The 22,587-nt window shown below is 39.8% G+C and overlaps 1 protein-coding gene across 7 annotated transcripts in view; it reads left to right on the forward strand.

The window, feature by feature from the left end:
• LOC140195097 (amyloid beta precursor protein binding family B member 2-like) overlaps positions 1-22,587 on the forward strand; it is a 287,117-nt gene that overhangs the window by 79,747 nt on the left and 184,783 nt on the right. For 6 of the 7 annotated variants that reach the window (XM_072252813.1, XM_072252811.1, XM_072252814.1 and 3 more), the window contains one exon: positions 17,104-17,898. In XM_072252813.1, the coding sequence (XP_072108914.1) occupies positions 17,104-17,898 (795 nt within the window). Of the gene's footprint in view, positions 1-13,915; positions 13,992-17,103; positions 17,899-22,587 lie in introns of all 7 variants that reach the window. The other variant, XM_072252817.1, reaches the window with a different exon arrangement.

A 22,587-nucleotide genomic window follows, 5' to 3' on the forward strand; every position in this document is an offset into this window, starting at 1 on the left:
AGGTTTGTAAAATGAAAACAATTCTGTGATGTATTCAGGTCCCAGACCATTGATGGGACAACCTTAAGAGCACATACTTTTGCTTTGTCAGTGTTGAATGGGTATGCACTGATTGCCTTTCTGGGAGAAGCCATAGAAAACTGTGCACACCAAAGAAAAATAATAAGCAATAAAAATCAAGAACATGAGATAAAGAGTCCTCGAAGGTGAATCTAAAGGTTGTTGTAACAGTTCAGTGAGGGGATTGGGGGGAGGGGGTGAGTGAAGTTTTCCCCCAAGAGCCTGATGATTGAGGAGTAATAACTGTTTCTAAATCTGGTGGTGTGGGTCCTGAGGCTCCTGTACCTTCTTCCTGATGGCAACAGCAAGAACAGAGTATGGCCTGGGTAGGGGATGGAGGGTGTCTCCGATGATGGGTTCTGCTTTCCTGTGACAGCATTCCGTGTGGATGTGTTCAATGGTGGGGAGGGCTTAATCCTTGAAGGACTGGGCTTTATCTACTACTGAAAGAAGTGCTTAGAGGAGTGGGGGCTGTTCTGTCAGGCTATACCAGTGGAACTTAGAAACAAAAAGGATCTAAACACTATGAGATTGCCTTTTCAGAACCCAATAATGAATTTGAGTTACAGGAGCAGATCTGTAGGAAGTTCAAACACTCTTGTAAGAGTAATAGGGTGGTATTAGTGGGAGATTTTTAGCTTCCCTGTTATTGACTAGGACAGTCCTAGTGCAAAAGTAAAGGATGGAGTGGAATTATCCAAGGAAGCTTCCTAAATCAATAACTAGAGGTTCCTATCAGATGGGGTGCAACACTGGCACTTCTGTGAGGGAATGGGGTAGACAGTTGACTGAAGTGTTAGCAAGGAAGCACTCTGCAACCAGTAACCATAATTTGATTAGCTTTAAGATAATTATGGAGAAAGTTACAACTGGTTCTGAGGTGAAGATCCTATTTTAGGGCCCAGCCAATTTTGCAAGCATTAGGCAGGAACTTACAGAGGTCAATTGGGTGAGACTTTTTTTCGATAAAATGGGAGGCTTTTAAAAGTGTGATTTCAATAGCTTGGAAACAGCATGTTCCTGTTATGAGGAATGGCAAGGCTGGCAATTTAGGGAATCTTGGCTGACAAAAGATATTGAGGCATTGGTCAGAAAGAAGGTTGGGTCAGTTGAGTATGCACAGGTACGTGTATGCACAGCATTATGTGAGCAGTATTCGCAAGTGAAACATTAACTATTGCACAATCTTTACAAGAAAACAATTAGAATGGAATCATTTTAGTGCAAACTGATCGAAGTGGTCAGAGTGTTGCTAAACTGTTTTTGAAGGAAGTAGCTTTTCTTGAACCCAGTGGGATGAGACTTCAGTCTTCCGTACCTCCTGCCTGGTGGTCGCTGTGAAAAGAAGGCATGGCTCGCATGTTGGCTTCTTGAGGAAGCACATCCTGTAAGTACTACCAATGGTGGAGAAGGATGTGCATCTGATGTATTGGGGCGTGTCCACTACCATCTGCACCATCTTATCCTCCTGCACATTCGAATTGCTGCACCAGACTATGATGCAGTCAGTCAAGCTGCTTTCAGTAGTACGTCTGCCAAACCTGGGATCAAACAAATCTGAGTACATTTAAGAAGAAATCATGTGGGCATAAAGAAGATATGAGATGGACCAGGCAGGAAAGGTTAAGGAAAATCCCGAGATAGCTTACAGGTATGTTGAGAGTGAAAGTGGTTAGGGAGAGAAGAGGTCCCTTTAAAGAATTTTATGGCCTTCTACATATGGAAGCCCCATGTTATTTATTGGAGCATAGGAGAATGAGGGTGGGTATTATAGAAATATTTAAAGTCATGAGGGATACAGGGTGAATGCACAAAAACCACCAATTTTGGTGTCATCTGCAAAATTTTTTAATAGTGCCTCAACATTCTCTTCCAAGGCATTAATATGCATTTAATAGGCAATGAAGGGCTCCTGTCCCATTCCCCGTGGCATACTACTGCATACAGGTCTCGAATCTACCCTCTGTCTCTTCCCACCAGCATTTTTCTGTTGGTCATATGCTGCCATCTATAGTGTTTCTATTGGCATTAAAATAGTCTCAGCTTGCATTGTCTCCAAATGTTCAGCGTGGAGGTTCAAGACTACAATAAGCACTGTCAGGAAATTGGTGAGATTGGGAAGGGTCCGATATTATGTTGTGATTAAGCCCTTGACACTGTGTAAGATGAGCAGTATTTTATAATGCTTAGAAAGGAATGAATAATTGATGCCTTTTGAGTCTGAACATCTGTTTGGGTGAGCTATAGAAGATAAAATAGCTGGGGAGATTAAATAAAATAAACCTGTCCTCGATCTAACTAATTGTTTTTGTGAATAACTAGATTTAAATAAATCACAGGTAAAATATAATAAATTTTATGCCTTGCATTTATTACTTTGCATCTAAGCTGGGAGAAAAGGATTAATTATAATCAAATCTTAAAAGAACAATAACACGCATAAGGATCTTGTCAACGCGTTATTTTAATTTTTATGGTCTTATCACAAGTACTTTGGTCGTTATTTATAATTACTGATAAATTCTGGAAGCTTAAGCAGCACTCTACATAATGTCTGGTTTTATCATAAGTGACCCCATTTGGAAATAACTGGTTATGATTTGTACTTCCATCTTTTCCATATGGAAGCGACTGAGTAATTGCAGTTTGTTGTATTACATAATTTTAGTTATTGTTTTGCGCTTAGAATTTAATAGTTTTAACCAAGATTTTGATTTTTTGTTTAAAAAAAGATTCAAAACAATCCCTATTAATATCGATCTTGCTGTATAATTCCTGATTTGATTTACTTATGACATCCTGTGCAAATCTCCCCCAGTAATCTGCAAAACAAAGAAAATTGATGGTGGCTTCCTCTGTCAAGATGCATGTAGACGAATGAAAATGCTGAAGAGCACAGTGGCAGATGACAGTGGTAAATTTATATTCTGCCACTTGTGGAGTGGTCATCCTTTAATGAAAGAGCATTCTACCCTTTTTGCATGTAGAGTGCCATTTCTAAGTTGAACTAGTTGTACTTTTGAACCAGTGAGGAGAAAACTCAAAGGTATTCGTAAATAGATAGAAATATAGAGAATATCAATGAACGTTACCTATCATAATTAAGGCTACTTGTTGCAGCAGGAAATGGATATAGAAAATTATAGCACAGTGCAGGCCCTTCGTTGTGCTGACCTTTTAACCTACTCTAAGAAAAATGGAGCCCTTTCCTCTCACATAGCCTTCCATTTTTCTATAATCCATGTGCCTATTTAAGTGTTTCCTAAATGCCCCTTAATGTAGCTGGCTCTGTTACCACCCTTGGTAAGGTGTTCCACACACCTACCACTCTCCATGTAAAGACCTTAACTCTGACATTGTCCCATACTTTCTTCCAATCACCGTAAAGTTATGCCCTCTTATATTAGTCATTTCTGCCCCAGGAGGAAGCCTCTGGCTATCCACTCTGTGTATGCCTCTTGTGCATCTCTCATCAAGTCACCACTCATTCTGTTTTGCTCTAAAGGGAAATATCCTAGCTCACTCAATGTATCTTCATAAAACGTGCTCTCTAATCCAGGTGGAATCCTGGTAAATCTCTTCTGCACTCTCCCTTAAGCGTCTGCTGTACATCCTTCCTATACTGAGGCAACCAGAAATGAATAAACCATTCTAGTTCTGGTCTAACCAGGATTTTATAGAGCTGCAACATTACCCTGCAGACCTTGAACTCACTCCTCCAATTAATGATGGCCAACACACCATACGCCTTCTTAACAACCCTATCAACTTACGCGGCAACTTTGAAGGGTCTATGGGCATGATCCCCTTGTTCCTCCATTCTGCTAAGAATCCTGGCGTCAATTTCACCTTCAAATTCAACCTTCCAAAGTTAGATTAGATTAGATTCAACTTTGTTGTCATTGTGCCAAGTACAGATACAAAGCTAATGAAATGCAGTCAGCATACAACCAGAAATGCAAAGAATGGTGTTAATTACAAAATAACTGCGAATAAGAAGTAAGTGCTACAGCACACAAATATAAAAGTACTGAGACAGTTCAATATGGGTGCAATACTGCTTAGCGCTGTGATGTGAGGTTCAGCAGGGTCACAGCCTCAGGGAAGAAGCTCTTACTGTGCCTGCTGGTGCAGGAGCGGAGGCTCCGGTAGCGCCTACCAGATGGGAGGAGAGTAAAAAGACCATGATTAGGGTGAGATTCATCCTTGATAATGCTTTTCGCCCTGGCCAGGCAGCGTTTATGGTAGATGTTCTCAATGGTGGGCAATTGGGTGCCGACAATCTGCTGGGCAGTTTTCACCACACACTGGAGTGCTTTGCGGTCCGATATGGGACAACTGCCATACCACACTGAGATGCAGTTGGTGCGTATGCTCTCAGTGGTACAGCAGTAAAAGTCCGTCAGTGTCCTGGGACAGAGGTGAGCTTTCTTGATGCTCCACAGGAAATAAAGGCGCTGTCGTACCTTTTTGATCAGGATGGAGGAGTTCAGGGACCAGGTGAGATCCTCGGAAATGTGGCCACCAAGGAATTTGAAGCTTGGTACACGCTCCACTACAGCTCCGTTGATGTAGATGGGGACGTGAGTGTGGCTCCTAGCATGCCTGATGTCAACAATGATCTCCTTGGTCTTCTGGGTGTAAGGGCCAGGTTGTTGTCAGCACAACATGCGGCCAGGTGCTGGACCTCGCCCCTGTAGGCTGTCTCGTCATCCCCTCTGATCAGGCCAACCACTGTGGTGTCGTCTGCGAACTTGATTATGGAGTTAGAACCATGTACAGGAACACAGTCATAGGTGAAAAGGGAGTACAGAAGAGGGCTCAGCACACAGCCTTGAGGCACGCTGGTGTTCAGGGTGAGACTGGAGGAGGAGAGGTTGTCTAACTTAACTGATTGGGGTCTGTTGGTCAGAAAGTCCAAGGTCCAGTTACAAAGGGATGAGCTGGTACCAAGCTGGCGAAGTTCAGCGATCAGCTTGGAGGGAATCACAGTATTGAATGCCAAACTAAAATCAATGAACAGCATTCTGATGTAAGAGTTGGGGCTGTCCATGTGGATCAGGGCAGAGTGAAGTGCCGTGGAGATGGCGTCCTCTGTTGACCTGTTGATGCAATAGGTAAATTGATGGGGGTCCAGGGTAGTGAGCAGACAGGATTTCAGATGTGATAGAACCAGTCTCTCAAAGCACATGGCAATGATGGGGGTGAGTGCAACTGGGTGGAAGTCATTCAGGCCCATGGCAGTGGAGTGCTTCAGCACTGGCAGTGAATCACTTCAGACACTTCTGGGTTGAATTCCATCTGCCTCTCCTCAGCCCAACATTGCGTCTTGTCAGTGTCCCATTGCAGCCTATGAAAACCTTTTACACTATCCACAGCTCCACCAACCTTCGTGTCATCTGCAAACTTATTAAGCTACCTTTCCACTTCCATATCATAAAAATCGCAGAAAGCAGGGGTCCCAAAACAGACCCCTGCTGAACCCTAGTAGTCACTGACCTCCAGGCAGAATATGCTTCATCTACAATCTCCTTCTGTCTTGTATTGGCAAGCTAATTCTGAATCTGCTCAGCCACGTTTCCTTGGATACCATGCCTCCTAACTTTCTGAGTAAGTCAACCATGGGGAGCCTTATCAAATGCCTCAGTAAAATCCATAGGCAACACATTCCCTGCACTAGCTTCATCAGTGTGCTTTGTCACATCCTAAATGAATTCAATTAGGCTCGTGAGGTATGGTGTACCCCTCTCAAAAGTAATGCTGACTATCCCTAGTCAGACTGTGCTTCTCCAAATGCTCACAAACCACTGTCTCTAAGAATCTTCAATAACTTGCCCACTATTGAAAGAAGGCTCGCTGATCTATAATTCCCATGGTTCGTGAACAAGGGCACTGCCACCCCGAATCATCTGGTACTATTCATGTGGTTAGTGAGGACATAAAGGTCATCAGCAAAGGCACAGCAATGTCTTCCCTTACTTCTCATAATAACCTGGGGTATATCCTGTCTGGTCCCGAGGACTTAGCCTAATGTTTTTGACAAGTTTCAACACATACCCTTTCTTAGCGTCAACATGTTCTAGCATATCAGAAGTATTAAGAAATTGTTATGTTGTAGCCTCCTTGTTAGATATTGTGAGCAAAATGATAAATGGCAAGTTCTTTTTGACTCATTTAATGTTGGGTAAGATTTTTATCCACTATGGCAAATGATCTATGGCCTGTTGAGTTCCTCCAGCATTTTGTGTGAGTTGATCTTAGCAGTATTTTATATTTGCAGTTTTACGTTGACTACAAAAATGAGGCTCAAAACAAGACTATTTTAAACAAAGAGGGAAAATTCTGCTGTATCTACTTGAAGGATACTTACAGCTAATCATTGTCATAGAACAGATACAGAAATCATTGAGCTATAATCTCAAATAGTCCAAGAACAGCATTCTCACAAGTCTTTTGACTCCGAGGAATATTGCAATATTATGATATTATTAGCTTCATGCAATTGTATCATTTTCACTTTACTGACAATTAAACAGATGCTGGGTGTTATTTACCTGCAGGGTTTATTCAATTCCTTCACTTTGGCTTTGCTTTCTCTGCATTTTGGTCTGAAACTATTCTTCCATTTGCCCTTCAAATGCAGCATTTGTTATGAGTTTTAGATTATCATTTGAACCTCCCCAAAGAAATGTCTGCTTCTGTCTTGCTGTTCTGTGATTTCCATATCTCTATAGATTTCACATATAATTTTCTCTCAATTTATGTACTTTTATACAAATTCAAAACAACACATGAAGTTATAAATAGAGTGATGAGTCAAATTGAGTAAATAATGTATAGCTGGCATGCCTCAGGGTAGTTTTTAAAATTTTATGTTACTGCATGACATTAAAGTTTGCTTGGATACCACTCACTTATTTGAGGGAACATGCTCAACATTCAAGGCCACAGGAGTTATACAATGACAATGGGGGAGAATGGGAGAAGAATCCTCTGCAGAATTACAGTCCCCTCTGTTCTGTGTGGCCCATACATATGCAATGCTTGAATTCCTGTAAGAATGACTGTGAAGCCTGCTGTGGAATTTAAATTTAGTCAATTGGCTCACCTGTAATTTTTTAAATTGCTTAGTTCAATAATAAATACCAGCAAATTAACTGATTGTCACAAGAAAAAGAAACATTCATCTGGTTCTTTAAGGAAGGAAACCTGGAACTTTCCATGTTTTGTCAATATCTAACTCCAATCCTATAACTATCAAGAGTCAAACATGTTGCTCTCTAGAAAGGCTTGAGTTGTCAAGAGCAAAGATAGATTAACAGCTAGTGCTACCTTTGATCGTTAGACTCTCAATCTTGCTAATTCATTTCTTTTTGATATTCAAAGTGCTTTGTAGTACCGCAAGGAGTTCCAAGCCAACATTTTCAGTTAGTTGTAGTTAAAAATATTTAAACTATTCTACTGCAAGTAATCTTACCTTTTCTGTACATTTTAGCTTTGACTACAAACAGTATCGTGGTTACTGCAGAAAGAAGGGTGATCAATTTTAAAACCATGATGTGACCTTAGTAGTTTAAAAAATCTTTGGTAGGGTTGGGGGTCAAAACTAATCAAATAATTATTTTTGTTGAGTTAGCTGGGATCTTAATCTCTCTTGTTCTGTAGAATATTATGTGTAACATCTCAATTTTCAGTTCTCTCTAAACAGTTGTAATTGTCTAACTTATTTTCTTAAATTTACTGCATTTTGAAATGATATGCACCTAAATGTGAACTCCTAGCTTTTGAAATGGTGTCCTCTTCTGCATAGATCACAAAATGAACTGTATTTGTAAACCTGAAGGGGAAACTATCTAATCTTAAAACTCAATTTCTCTCATTCACTGAATTCTTTAGTCAGCTTTATCTGCAAGGAACTTGACCCACAGTCCCAGCCAATAGTTTAATGAGTTGATCAACTGTTTCCACATAGTGTTCTGAATCTTAATATTCAGATTTTCTTCGTTGAGCAGTATTGTAGTTTTCTATTTTAAGCTTTTTCTGTATTTTTCGTCCGAGTGACAGCATTGCTAAGGTATGTGCAATTGATGGTGCTGTTAACTGGATAATAAACTTTACATTTTTGGAAGCAGACATAAGATACAGGAGCAGCATTAGGCCATTTGGCCCATCGAGTTTGTTCCATTCCATCATAGCCGATGTATTATTCCTCTCAACTCCATTCTCCTGCCTTCGCCCCATAAACTATGAGGCTCTGACTAATCAAGAACCTGCCAACCTCCGCTTTAAATATACTCAATGACTCAAACCCTACCAATGATCCACAGCTGTCCATTGCTGTTCTACATGGATGCCCCTATTCTGAGGCTGTATCCTCTTGTCCTAGACACCCCCATGATAGGAAGCATCCTCTTCACATCCATTCTATTTAAGCCTTTCAACATTTGATAGGTTTCATTGAGAGCACCCCTTATTCTTCTAAACTCCAGCGAGTAAGGTGCAGAGCTATCAAACATTCTTCATACATTAACTCTTTCATTCATGGAATCATTCTCTGGAACCTTCTCTGGACCATGTCTAATGCCAGCACATCTTTTCTTAGCTAAGGGACCCAAAACTGCTCACAGTATCCCAAAAGCAATCTGACTGTTGCCTTATAAAGCCTCAGCATCACTTCCTTACTTTAATATTTTAGTGCTGTCAAAATGAATGCCAACTTTGCATTTTCCATCCTTATCTCTGACTCAACCTGCAAGCTAACCTTCAGAGAATCCTTCACAAGGACTCCCAAGTCTGATTTTCGAATTTTCTCCATTTAGAAAATATTCTTTGCCTTTATTCCTTTACCAAAGTGGATGACTATACACTTCCATGTACTGTATTCCAGCTGTCACTTTGTTGCCCATTCTCCTAATCAGTTGAAGTCCTTCTGCAGACTCTCTGTATCTTCAACACAACCTGCCCCTCCAACTGTTTTTGTATTGTCGGCAAACTTGGCCACAAAGCCATCAAATCTGTTATCCAAATCATTGACATATAAAGTGAAAAGAAGTGGTCCCAATACCGACTCCTGCAGAAGTCACAGGTAGCCAATCAGAAAAAGGTCCCTTTATTCCCACATTTTGCTTCCTTCCAGTCAGACAATCTTCTATCCATGCTAGTATCTTTCCTGTAATACCATGGGTTCTTATCTTGTAAAGCAGCCTCATGTGCGGCACTTTGTCAAAGGCCTTATGAAAATCTAAGTAAGCAAGATCCACTGACCTTCCTTTGTCTATCCTGCCTGTCATTTCCTTAAAGAATTGTAACGGGTTTGCAGTCAAGATTTCCCCTTAAGGAAACCATGCTGACTTTGCCCTATTTTATCATGTGCTTCCAAGTACCCCAAAACAGCAACGTTAATAATTGACTTCAACAGTTTGCCAATAATTAAAGTCAGGCTAAATGATCTGTAATTTCCTCCCTTCTGCCTCCCTTCCTTCTTAAAGAGTGGAGTGACATTTACAATCTTCCAGTCCTCTGGAAACATTCCAGTATCTAGTGATTCGTGAAAAATCGCTACTAATGCCTCCACAATCTCTTCAGCTACCTCTTTCAGAATGCTGGGGTTTTATCCATTTTATCCACCTATCTACCTTCAGACCTTTCAGGTTCCCAAGCACCTTCTCCTTGGTAATAGCAATTACACTCATTTCTGCCCCTGATACTCTTGAATTTCTGGCATACTTCTAGTGTCTTGCACACTGACACAAAATTCTTGTTAAGTTCGGTTGCCTTTTCTTTGTCCACCATTACTACCTCTTCATTGTTATTTCCCAGTGGTCTGATGCCCACTCTCACTTCTGTTTTATTTTTTTTATTTACTGGAAAAACTTTTGGTACCTCTTTTATATTATAGGCCTTTATATTTCAATTTTTCTCTCCTTATGGCTTTTTTAGTTGTCTTCTGTTAGTTTTTAAAATACTCCCAATCCTCTAACTTCTCAGTAATTTTTGCTATTTTATATGCTCTCTCTTTTTCTTTTATGCTGCCTTTGTCTTCCCTTGTCAGCCGCGGTCACATCATCCTCCCTTTAGAATATCTTCTCATCTTTAGGATGTATCTATTCGATGTCTTTCAAATTGCCCCCAGAAACTTTAGCCATTGCCGCTCTGCCATCATCCCTGCTAGTATTCCCTCGCAATTAACTTTGACCAGGTCCTCTCTCATGCCTCTGTAATTTCCTTTATTCCACTGTAATATTGATACATCTGACTTTAGCTCCTCCCTCTCAAATTGCGGGGTGAATTATATTATGATCGCTGTCTTCTCAGGGGTTCCTTTAACTTAACTCCCTATCAATCTGGTTCATCACACAACACCCAAACCTGAATTACCTTTCCCCTAGTGAGCTCATCCTCAAGCTGCTCTAAACAGCCACCTCGTGGGCCTTCTATAAACTCCCTCTCTAGAATCAGAATCAAAATAAGGTTTACAATCACTGGCATGTGTTGTGAAATTTGTTAACTTGGCAGCAGCAGTTCAATGCACTACATAATATAGAAGAAAAAAATAAAAAGTAAATCAATTACAGTATATGTATATTGAATAGATTTGAGATTATGCAAAAAAAACACAAAAATAATTATATTAAAAAATGAGGTAGAGTCCAAAGGTTCAATGTCCATTTAAGAAACAGAAGGCAGAGGGGAAGAAGCTGTTCCTGAATCACTGAGTGTGTGCCTTCAGGCTTCTACCTGATGGTGACAGTGAGAAAAGGGCATGCCCTGGGTGCTGGGTGACCTTAATAATGGACGCTGCCTTTCTGGGACACCGTTCCCTAAAGATGTCCTTGTTACTTTGTAGGCTAGTACCAAAAGGTGGAGCTGGCTAAATTTACGAACATCTGCAACTTCTTTTGGTCCTGTGCAGTAGCCCCCCCCCCCCGCCATACCAGACAGTGATGAAGCCTGTCAGAATGCTCTCCACAGTACATCTATGGAATTTTTTGAGTTTTTTTTTGACTTAGCAAATCTCTTCAAACTCCTAAGTTGCTGTCTTGCCACCACCAGCGCCTGATTTTCTCGGTCTACCTGCATATTGAAATCCCTCATGACTTATTGTACCATTACCATTTCAATATACCTTTTTTGTCTCCCATTATAATTTGTATCCCACATCTTGGCTACTGTTCAGTGGCCTGTATATAACTTCCATCAGGGTCTTCTTACCTTTGCAGTTTCTTAACTCTACTCACAAAGATAATGCACCTTCCGATCTTAATGTCACCTCTTTCTAAGTATTTGATTTAATTTTTTTACAAACAGCCGCCCCACCCCCTCTGCCTACCTGCCTGTCCTTTTGATGCAGTGTGTATCCTTTGATGTTAAGCCCCCAAACTTTGATCTTCTTTCAGCCATGACTCAGTGATGCCCACAATGTCATGCCTCCCAATCTGTAACTGTGCTACAAGATCATTATTCCTTATTCTGTATTCTACATGCATTCAAATATAACACCTTCAGTCCTGTATTCATCACCCTTTTTTGATTTTGCTCCCACGTTACACTTCAATTCATCCCACTAAATGCAATGATGTGATATCATCTGCCTCTCCTTCCTCACAGTCTAACTACACACTGCCTCTGCTTGCATACCAACTGCCCCATCTTCAGTCCTATCACTCTAGTTCCCATCACTCTGTCAAATTAATTTAAACCCTCCCCAACAGCTCTAGCAAACTTTACCACAAGGGTATTGGCCCCCCTTGGCTTCAGGTGTAACCACCCTTCTTGTACAGGTCATACTTTCTCCAGAAGAAATCCCAATGATCCAGAAATCTGAAACCTTGTCCTCGCCCCAGTTCCTCAGCCACACATTCATCTATGCTGTCATCTTATTTCTCCCCTTTCTTAGACGGGGCACTGGGAGTAATCCAGAGACTACTACATTGGAGGTCTTGCTCTTCAAGCTCTTCCTATACTCACTGCGCAGGACCTCCTTCCTCCTTTCTACCTTTGTCATTGGGGACAATCTGCACCATGACCTCTGGCTGCTCACCCTCCCTCTAAAGAATATTCTGCAGCACATTGAAACATTCTTCACTCTAGCACTTAGGAAGCAACACACCATTTTGGTGTCTCTTTTGTGGCCACAGAATCTCTGGTTCATCCCCCTAACTGTTGAGTCTTTTACTGATTGATTGAGATACAGCATGGAATTATCCTTTCCGGCCTTTCGAGTCACACCACCTAGCAACCCCCCAGTTTAATCTTGGCCTAATCACGGGACAATTATCAATGACCAATTAACCAACCAACCAGTAGGTCTTTGGACTGTGGGAGGGAACCCCCATGGTCACTGGGAGAACGTACAAGCTCCTTACAGGCAGTAGTGGGAATTGAACCAGCGTTGCTGGTACTGTTAAGCATTGTGCTAGCCACCGTGCCATTGTGACACCCTCTCTTTCATCAATATTAATTTTACCTTTCCTGCAGAGCCTCAGAGATGACCACAGTGCCACTGGCCTGGCTGCTATAGCATTGCCCTGATAGGTCATCTCCCAGCAGTATCCAAACTGGGTATACCTGTTGATGAGGGAAATGGCCACAGAGGAACCCCACACCGACTGCTTCCTCCCCTTCCTTCTCCTGGTGGTCACCCATCTACTATCTGAAGCGTGCACTGTGGGTGTGACCATCTCGGTAAAAGTATCATCTATGAGGTTTTTCGCCTCCCGGACGATCTTAAAAGCTTAAGCTTAAGAAAGTTAAGAGCTAAAGGTGTAGCACGTGTTGGTAGGATATTAGTTAACAGAGTGAAATACTCTTCCTGTGAGATGTGGGATTACAAAGATCCTAACTGTCTCCCTGATGACTACATCTGCAGGAAGTGCACCCAATTTCAGCTCCCAACTGACAAGGTCAAGGAACTGAAGGTGGAGCAGACACAAGTTCCACAATATTTGTGAAATATGAACTGAACTAGGCAGAAACCAGACATCTGTCCTGTATTTCTGTTGGCTGCCAGTGACAAACCTGTACTGTTCTCCAGGTGGCGGCTGGCTCTTCAGATTCATATTAAGCATTGATATTTCTACTTCTTGTATTTTAAATGAGGAATAGCTGTAAAAACTGAGAAGGTCCTGCAGGAAGAAATCAAAATAATAAATTCCCATCGGGCTGCTTAACATGCTATGGTTGAAAGTTTTCTGGATCTCCAGCAAAATATATCAAATTCTACTTTAAGTCTGCCCCATGTTCTTATCTCATATTACAAATAAAATATATCGGATAATATGCTCGCGTGGTTTCACATATTTAACCACTGAACTTATTTAATACTCCGTCCTGAAGCTTCACATACCAAACTGAGATGAATCTGTGTTTGTCTCATGGAACTAATTATGTTAAATATATTCAGTTAAAGAATTGTGATTACTCTGAAGTTTAATGCGTTAATCTACTCTCTGTTGGCACAGAAACAATAAGATTTAGAGCAATTATTTGATTCACTATTGTGAAGGTCACCCTAAATATTAGTGTTCACCATTTTAAGCTGTCAAGAATGTTGGGAAGGCAGTCGCACCAAAGGTTTGCAAGTTGTAGCAACCTAGATGAAGCTTGGGTGTCCATGTAAATTTGGATATTATACTGCTATGAAGATTATACATAATTTGCTAAACCCTTGTGTGCTTACTTGGGTATGGAAATATCAATCTTGATAGATTTGAAACGCGCAGAAAGTTTGCTGTTTGCTTGATAAATATGAGTTCCTCCCTTATGCTCTGAAGCTTGAGATTTGATGCTTGTTTTGCCTCCTTTGTGTTTTTTTTTGGGTAATGTATTTGTTTAATTGAATGATCCCTTTTTCCAGATTTCATATAACCTATACAACAGTCTCCTCATTGTTGAAGCCCTGAGATCTCTGTAAGAAGTGCTCCCAGGTCAAAGTAAGATTCTTTCTTTTAAGATTTTGACTCAAGTGCTCTAGATTATTAATTCTTAGACCTACCTCTGAAAAGAAGAGTTGATGTACACTGATTTCAGCTTGCTGGAACACAGTATTTGTTCTAGGTACAAGCAAGCAAAATTTTTTCACAATGTTATTTTTGGTACGTTTCTTCGATTGCTGTTCTTTTACGTATCCTTCATACCCATGATCAGTCTCCATGCAGTTTTTATTTTTATTTTTAAACTTTATTTTCTTTTTAAGTACTATTTGGCGTCCTCCCAGTCTGTCCATTCCTGTTGTCTACGAGCATGCGTAGGTGATTTATTCCTGGCTCTTTGCCAGCGTTAATATAACAGCAGTAGGAAGGTAGGTTTGTGGGAGCCCTGAAGTTAGCACCTGCAAGCATATAAAGCTTGAAAGGGAATTGAACAAGAGGATTGTGGGCATAAATTCCATTTGAATGCCTTGTTTTATTAGAAACACGCAACTGCATTATAACTATATAACACTTGGAAAGAACTTCATTATTAAAGGCAATTGTGTGATTTTTCAAACTGAAAGGGTGGAATTTATTAGCATAGTGCAACTTCAGCTGCTAATAAATTCCCCCTGTTCAGTTAGACATAAATGATTGAGGGAAAACTTCGCAAAATATTTAATAAATCAAATTGAACTAATTGAATACTCAAACCAAAATATTTCTATACTTAGTTATTTATTTATTTATTACTGAATGAGTCAGCATGTACGTAGAACAGCACAAATCTAAATTAACTCCTGTACAACTTTGCTGCTGGGAGATTCATTTATTGGTCATTTCAGTTTTCACATTTCTTGTTTCCTGTATTCATTCCAATTCCATTCATGACTTGCCACAATGATTCTGCTTCTACTATTAGGAACCTAGTCTTGATTATAATCAAAATTATTTCTTTTACAAATTTTAAGAAGGCTAAAGATAAATAATTTTAGTTTCAATTCCGTTCAATGGTTGTCTTCATCACACAGTTTTCCAGTTTTATAAATCATGACAAAATTTAATGATGAACTATATTGTGTCAAGATAAAGAGTGTAATAAGGATTACTACTTAATTCAGTCAATGGACATCTTGTAAGATAGGAATTATATTTTGGTAATTTGAAATTATTGCAAATTTAATATTGTAGAATTAATATTGTTCATCTTTTATCAAACAAATGTTTTTTTTCTAGACAAGTCTAAAGGAGGAACTGGAAGCAAATGAGTGAAAGCACTGTGTTTGCTTTTAAATCCCTTATTAATGATCTTAGTTTTAAGTCCATAATTTCCATAATTTAGTATCATTAATGTACGGGGGGGGGCAGAAATAATTTTGTATAGTTGATATTTTGATGACATTGGCGGCAAGAGTTTAACAAAGTCCTTTCTTAGAAAAATAGCTTTCCATTATTTTCTACCACAATTCATCCCTACTTCCTTGGTGTGAGGGTACTGTATTTGTTCCTTATTGTGTAATAATTGCTGTTGGTGCTGGTTGACTGCCAGTATGGTATAACTGGCAGGGCCTTGTGCAGCCTTGGCTGAGAACAGATGAGACTGTGATCTTAGTGATCTCACAACTTGCTACCAAAAAATCTGGGATACAGATTAAAAGATTACTCTTACAAAATCAATATGAGAATGTAAATAAATGAACATGAACAACAGGAATTCTGCAGATGCTGGAAATTCAAGCAACACACATCAAAGTTGCTGGTGAACGCAGCAGGCCAGGCAGCATCTGTAGGAAGAGGTGCAGTCGACGTTTCAGGCCGAGACCCTTCGTCAGGACTAACTGAAGGAAGAGTGAGTAAGGGATTTGAAAGTTGGAGGGGGAGGGGGAGATCCAAAATGATAGGAGAAGACAGGAGGGGGAGGGATAGAGCCAAGAGCTGGACAGGTGATAGGCAAAAGGGGATACGAGAGGATCATGGGACAGGAGGTCTGGGAAGAAAGACAAGGGGGGGGGGACCCAGAGGATGGGCAAGAGGTATATTCAGAGGGACAGAAGGAGAAAAAGGAGAGTGAGAGAACGAATGTGTGCATAAAAATAAGTAACAGATGGGGTACGAGGGGGAGGTGGGGCCTTAGCGGAAGTTAGAGAAGTCGATGTTCATGCCATCAGGTTGGAGGCTACCCAGATGGAATATAAGGTGTTGTTCCTCCAACCTGAGTGTGGCTTCATCTTTACAGTAGAGGAGGCCGTGGATAGACATGTCGGAATGGGATGTGGAATTAAAATATGTGGCCACTGGGAGATCCTGCTTTCTCTGGCGGACAGAGCGTAGATGTTCAGACTGGGAGACCGCTTTGCTGAACATCTACGCTCTGTCCGCCAGAGAAAGCAGGATCCCCCAGTGGCCACACATTTTAATTCCACATCCCATTCCCGTTATGACATGTCTGTCCACGGCCTCCTCTACTGTAAAGATGAAGCCACACTCAGGTTGGAGGAACAACACCTTATATTCTATCTGGGTAGCCTCCAACCTGATGGCATGAACATCGACTTCTCTAACTTCCGCTAAGGCCCCACCTCCCCCTCGTACCCCATCTGTTACTTATTTTTATGCACACATTCTTTCTCTCACTCTCCTTTTTCTCCCTCTGTCCCTCTGAATATACCTCTTGCCCATCCTCTGGGTCCCCCCCCTCCTTGTCTTTCTTCCCAGACCTCCTGTCCCATGATCCTCTCGTATCCCCTTTTGCCTATCACCTGTCCAGCTCTTGGCTCTATCCCTCCCCCTCCTGTCTTCTGCTATCATTTTGGATCTCCCCCTCCCCCTCCAACTTTCAAATCCCTTACTCACTCTTCCTTCAGTTAGTCCTGACGAAGGGTCTCGGCCTGAAATGTCGACTGCACCTCTTCCTACAGATGCTGCCTGGCCTGCTGCGTTCACCAGCAACTTTGATAAATGAACATGAAGTTATTTTGTTTTTAACTTGTAATTTTGACAAGGCTTTGTATTAGGGAAAGCTGCAGTGCTGACCATTTTCTAGGAATGTACTCTCCCTGTAACATGGCGATCACAGTAAGGAACTTTGCATTTTGGAATTGACTCAATTTTTGTTTCCTCTCCTTTCTTGCAGTTGAAGACTCTGTGGACACTATGTCAGTGTTCCTTGCCTCCACCAACAACCAAACTGATATAGTGAATCGCAACAGTTCAGCTACTCCTCCAAATACACTTAACCTTCGCTCCTCCCACAATAAATTGGTAAATTCAGAAATAAAGAACACAGAAGTCAAGAACAATACTCCTCCAAAATGCAGGAAGAAATATGCCTTGACTAATATTCAGGCTGCAATGGGCCTGGGAGACACAGTAACGGTGCCGGTTACAGCAAGCAACACTAATTCCAAACTGGCAAAGAACGGAGAAAACCAGCTGCGGAAGGCCGCAGAACAGGGCCAGCAGGACATGAACAAAAACGTTAGTACAAATGTTGTCAAAAACATAATTTCAGAAAAATTAGAGGGTAAGGAGCCAATCTTGCAAGACTCATCTTGCACTGAGCCCTTGACATTGCAGCCAAGGAAGAGCAAGAGCTTTCTCAATTACTATGCAGACCTGGAATCATCCACTCGTGAATCAGAGCAAAACCCTGCCATCGGCTCGGCTGAGGAAAATGCCGATCAGTTTCATGATAAATCTACAACAAGCAATGATGTGGCCAGTGATGAAAGTGTGTCTGCCAGTCCTGAAGATTGTCAGATGGCCACTGTTTCCTCCAGTTCTGAAACAAAGAAAGCTCCATCCAGATTTGGAGGGAAAACTGACTGTGCATTAAGTAAAATGCAGAACATGGCTCCCAGTGATGAAGATTCAAGTTGGACCACCTTGTCTCAGGACAGTGCTTCACTGAGCTCACCTGAGGAAACAGGTATTTAAATTTTCCCTTTTTAAATACATGAATGCAGTAATTGTATTGGGATCAATACCTATATTGCATTTTTTAATATATATATGTATGTATATGTGTATATATGTGTGTGTATGTGTGCTTCCTAGAGCAAAGGATTTCTTATGTTCAACATTGTTGAATCTTAGTCATTTTCAAAGGTACTGGAACGTGGTTAACTTCTAGCTGCAAATGGGCAAGTTAGCTGCTCAGTTTAAGAACAGCTAGGTATATGAAGGGAATTGTTGCCTCGATTTCATGAATAAGTAAAATAAAAGAGACTTCTAAAGAATTAAAGAGGAATAAATAGTGAACCAGTAAAGCCCACTCTTACTTTATATTGCAGAGCAAATTTTGTTCACATTTTCTGTATTGTGTTATGAAGTAGGGTGCCACAGAGTCTCGTCCAGTTTGATAACAGCACAAAATTACACAAGATCGTCAATACTTAGGAAATAATTGCATTATTTTTGCTCATACTACCTGATGTCCTCCCATGGTCTGTGTGTTTACATTGTGAAAGTCACATATCTAGATTTCATAGGAGCTTTCAACTAATACATGAAAAGCTAAAATAAAACTCATAGATACTGGAAACATAAGATTTTAAAAAAAGTCTGGAGATATTCAGCAGGTCAGGCAGCATTTATGAAAAGAGAAATAGTAAAACAGAATCAATGATCTTTCATCAGACCTGAGACATCAAACATTGTTTAATTTGCAGACAAGGGGCAGAGATGTGGAGAACAAAAAAGTCAGTGATAAGTTGGTACAGACCATATTGTTTGAAGAGTATATTCCAACTTTCTCTCTCTTTTCCATGTTTTGTTTATCCTAAATTAATATAGAATAATTATTGAATTGTTACTTTACTGAACACAGATATTTGTCTGTAGTTTGCTTCCTTGTTGATAGATCTCATACATAATAGTAGTTACAGAATAGAGTTAAAATGTGTACTATTCAAGTAAATGAAAATTCATTAGTGCCTCACTACTTTTGATTAATATAGTACAGATCGACCTTCACTAATCCGGCACCATTGGGACCTGAGGAGTGCCGGATTAGTGAAAATGCCAAATTACAGAAGGATCACATTAAGTATAATCAGTGCCGGATTATCAAAGGAACCGGATTGCAAGTAGTTGGATTAGTGAAGGTCGACCTGTATAATATCGACTGATAACTATAGATTGTGAAAATCAAGATTTACTCTGTTTGAATAAACCAAAATGAAGGTTAAAAAAGGTGGTTTAAAATTGGAAAAATATTTGAAAGATCTTTAATCAAATCAGTCAAGGAATTGGCTGCAGATTCCAGTCTTGAGTTAGCTTGGGGGTGACAGTTCTTTCACCAACAACAGTGTTATGGATGAGAACATGTCAGAACCACAGAATGGGGCAGAGCCAATAAACTTTGTAGTCTTTCTTGATTGATGAGCTCTGTTCCCATCGATTCTATTTTTGGCTTGCCTTTGAATTGTCCCCAGTTTATCAGTCATTCTTCAGGCTGAAGAGAATGAGCTTAATTCTGTGGTTAGGTGGCTCTATGTGAGCAAATAGCTTGTAGTTGTGTTGAAAGGGTGTGCAAGTGGAATCTTTATTCTGTTGCGAAGTGTAGGATAGTCTCTAATATTTTTTGCAGAATCTTCACCAACTTGCTTTATTTAAATAGTCTTTCTCATTTATAGCTAGAAACTTAGGTAGAACCCATACACCACTGAAGAGACCCTCAAGTGATTCTTTGTTTAATCCAGTGTTGCTGTCTTCTAAAGCCAAAATATGTTCATACTCTGAGAAAGTGCAAAATCTACTAAAGAAAATGATTGGGCTAGGTTGTACACATGGGAGGAATACACTCACGTTAATCACTTGCTGGCATTGGATCGCTCAACCACAACACAGAAACGCAGGTTTTGATCAGGATGACAGCAGATGGCAAGTCAATGCTGGCAGATCTAGAAAAAGCAAATCCGTATTTAGTACATAGATCATCAATGATTTGTTGCTGCTGGCCATTATTTCCAATCCAATATTTTTCTTGGGTCTCCATAAATCTCTCATAATGAAGTAGGACCTGCTGCCTGAGGAAATTCACTGTCTATTAATACTTTCTTATACTTCAGAGTTTCTCTTTCCTGATTACATGAACACAAGGTCTGTACTTGGTAAAAGTATACACTTTGTCAAACATCAGATTATATGAAGACTAATTTAAAATAATGTATATATTGATTAGGTTTCTTTCCCTTCTTTCATTTTTTACTCTTTCTTTATAAGTTCTTAATGTCAGGTAATAATAAAGCTGAACACCTAACCGCTTCCTGCTGTTGAATGTGACCTCTGCCATTAACCAGACTGTACTGCGTTCTGGACTACAGCCACTTTTGTGAGGATTCCATCTTTGTTACTGCCATGGAGATGAATAATGCACCTTTAATTTTCTAATTGAATTTTATTTCAGAAAAATTAATTGGTAATTTAAAGCAACACACACAAAATGCTGGAGGAACTAGGCAGGTCAGACGGCATCTATGGAAGTGAATAAACAGTCAATGTTTCAGGCTGAGACACATCATCCTTTGTAATTTAAATTAGTTTTAGAACTTGCATCAACGTATCTAAAACATTGCCCATTGACCTATCAGATAACTGTGCGTTATATTTTATTTAATGTCCTTTCACTTTTTTAATAACCTTGCTATTAATCGTTGGAGGATATAGGAAATGGCTGATATGTTAGTTTGGGTTGATTGACGTTACCGTTAGGCTAAGTTTGAATTATTGATCGGAAAGTGGGGAAGGTCTTCGTGTTGAGAGCAGCACTCTAGCTAATAGAAAATCTTCCACTAAATCAATTTATACTGCAGCTGAAGTGCATCTACGTGGAGCTGAAGGTTAGAAACCCAAACAAGATTTCTGTTTTGCAAGATTAGTGGTTGGCATTCTCAAAGTTTAGCTGATTCATTGAATTTTACATTTGATTTAACTGACTATGAGAAAGCAGCAAACATTCTTTACTTGCAGTAGCATTTATTTATGTTGAAAAGCATTGCAGTGACTGATACAGAATGCCACTAGTTTAAAATGTACCGTTTCGAAATGTCAACTCTTAAACAAAATCAGTCAGTAAATACATCATCGTGCTGTCAGTCAGAGACTATTTTGTAATGGCAGCATTGTAGGAACGTGCTGCCATAACTTCTTCATAGCTGTCTTTTGTTTTCTTTATTGAAATAGACAGGCATTAAAGCTGAGAATTATGCTTTGGTTTAGAACTTAACGCAGCATGATTTGGTAGGAAAAAATCCTTACGTAGGATATTAATGTGTACTGCGCACTAAAAGAGCCCTCATTGTGTTCAGTTTGTTACTGTGTATGTTGGTGTGGTTCTAATGCTGCTATTGAAGTATGGAGTTAGTGGAACATTTGCACACTTAAATAAAAGAATGCTGGTGATAGATCAGAAGCTAACCTGGAACGAGGCAACTGATGATGGTAAGTGTGGTACAGATTAATTCTGTTTATGCTTGTGTGCATCAAAGATCATGCATTACTCTTGCTCAGTCACTTCCTTAGAACCTACTTCTAATTTTGTAAATACACTGCTGTTTTAAGATTTATCAAATATTTAGAAACAAAACAGATAAATGTCATGTTATCACATTGAAATAAAGTAGCATGCAGAGGTAACATATGAATTGTATTGAAAAGAAGAGACTATGTAGAAATTATTTCTATCTATCTGTATATTTTGAATAGAATGATCAAACCAAAAGAGCAAACTGAAAAATAAAAAGGATAAAAAATAATGATTATGGTTTCTATCTGATAAGCAGTTGGATGACTTTTTAATTGAAACTAGGATCTGGTTAATTAAATATATTTTCTTAGGTAAAGAATTTGGATCCCAAGATTTGCTTCTTGTAATGTTTTTATTTGTAGTAAATACTCACATTGCTGTTAAACTCTTAAATTGTCTGCTTTTCAGATTATACTAAATGATTGTATATTTAAGCCCTGACATTCACTAAATAAATTTAGTTGTAACATTAAATCTGGTGGAAGATTCCTGCTTCCCTAAGCCTCTAGTCAAAATGACCATGTTTACAGTTCTTGGCAACAGCTGTTTTGCCCTGATTTCCCTTCTTTTTATGAGCACCGTGATGGGACCAGTTGACTCCAGAGATTATTCTTCCTGCTACCCAAAATAGGAAATAATTTGAATGCATGGAGGTTATCTTAAGCTGCCAAAAAAATGTGCTGTAAGCAGTTTGTTGAAGAGAACAGACCCTATTCTGGAATGTTAACTACTGCAATTTTCTCAAGTTGTTTCTCAAAAATTCACTAATAGAAATGTGTAACTTGAATGTTTTTGAATGTAGATTTAAAAACTGGTGTAAATTTATTCCCCTTTGTCCTGGCAAATAATAGAATTTCTGCTCAGACCGCTGAATGTAGAAATAATTTGCATAATGTGGTTCCCCAAAAGAAGCCTGCTTGGTGCCTTGTGATGATATCTTGTGCTTTAATAGACTCGGCTTGTTTCTCCCAGTGGGATAGTCTCAAATGATGCATCATCGGATCTTTGTAATCGAAGTGCGTAGGAATTGCTTCTCGCAAAGAGTGGTGATTCGGTTGTGGGGACAAAATCAATGGAGATATTTAATGA

This window comes from Mobula birostris, chromosome 3 (genome assembly GCF_030028105.1).
Source record: "Mobula birostris isolate sMobBir1 chromosome 3, sMobBir1.hap1, whole genome shotgun sequence".
In the NCBI taxonomy this organism is placed as follows: domain Eukaryota; kingdom Metazoa; phylum Chordata; class Chondrichthyes; order Myliobatiformes; family Myliobatidae; genus Mobula; species Mobula birostris.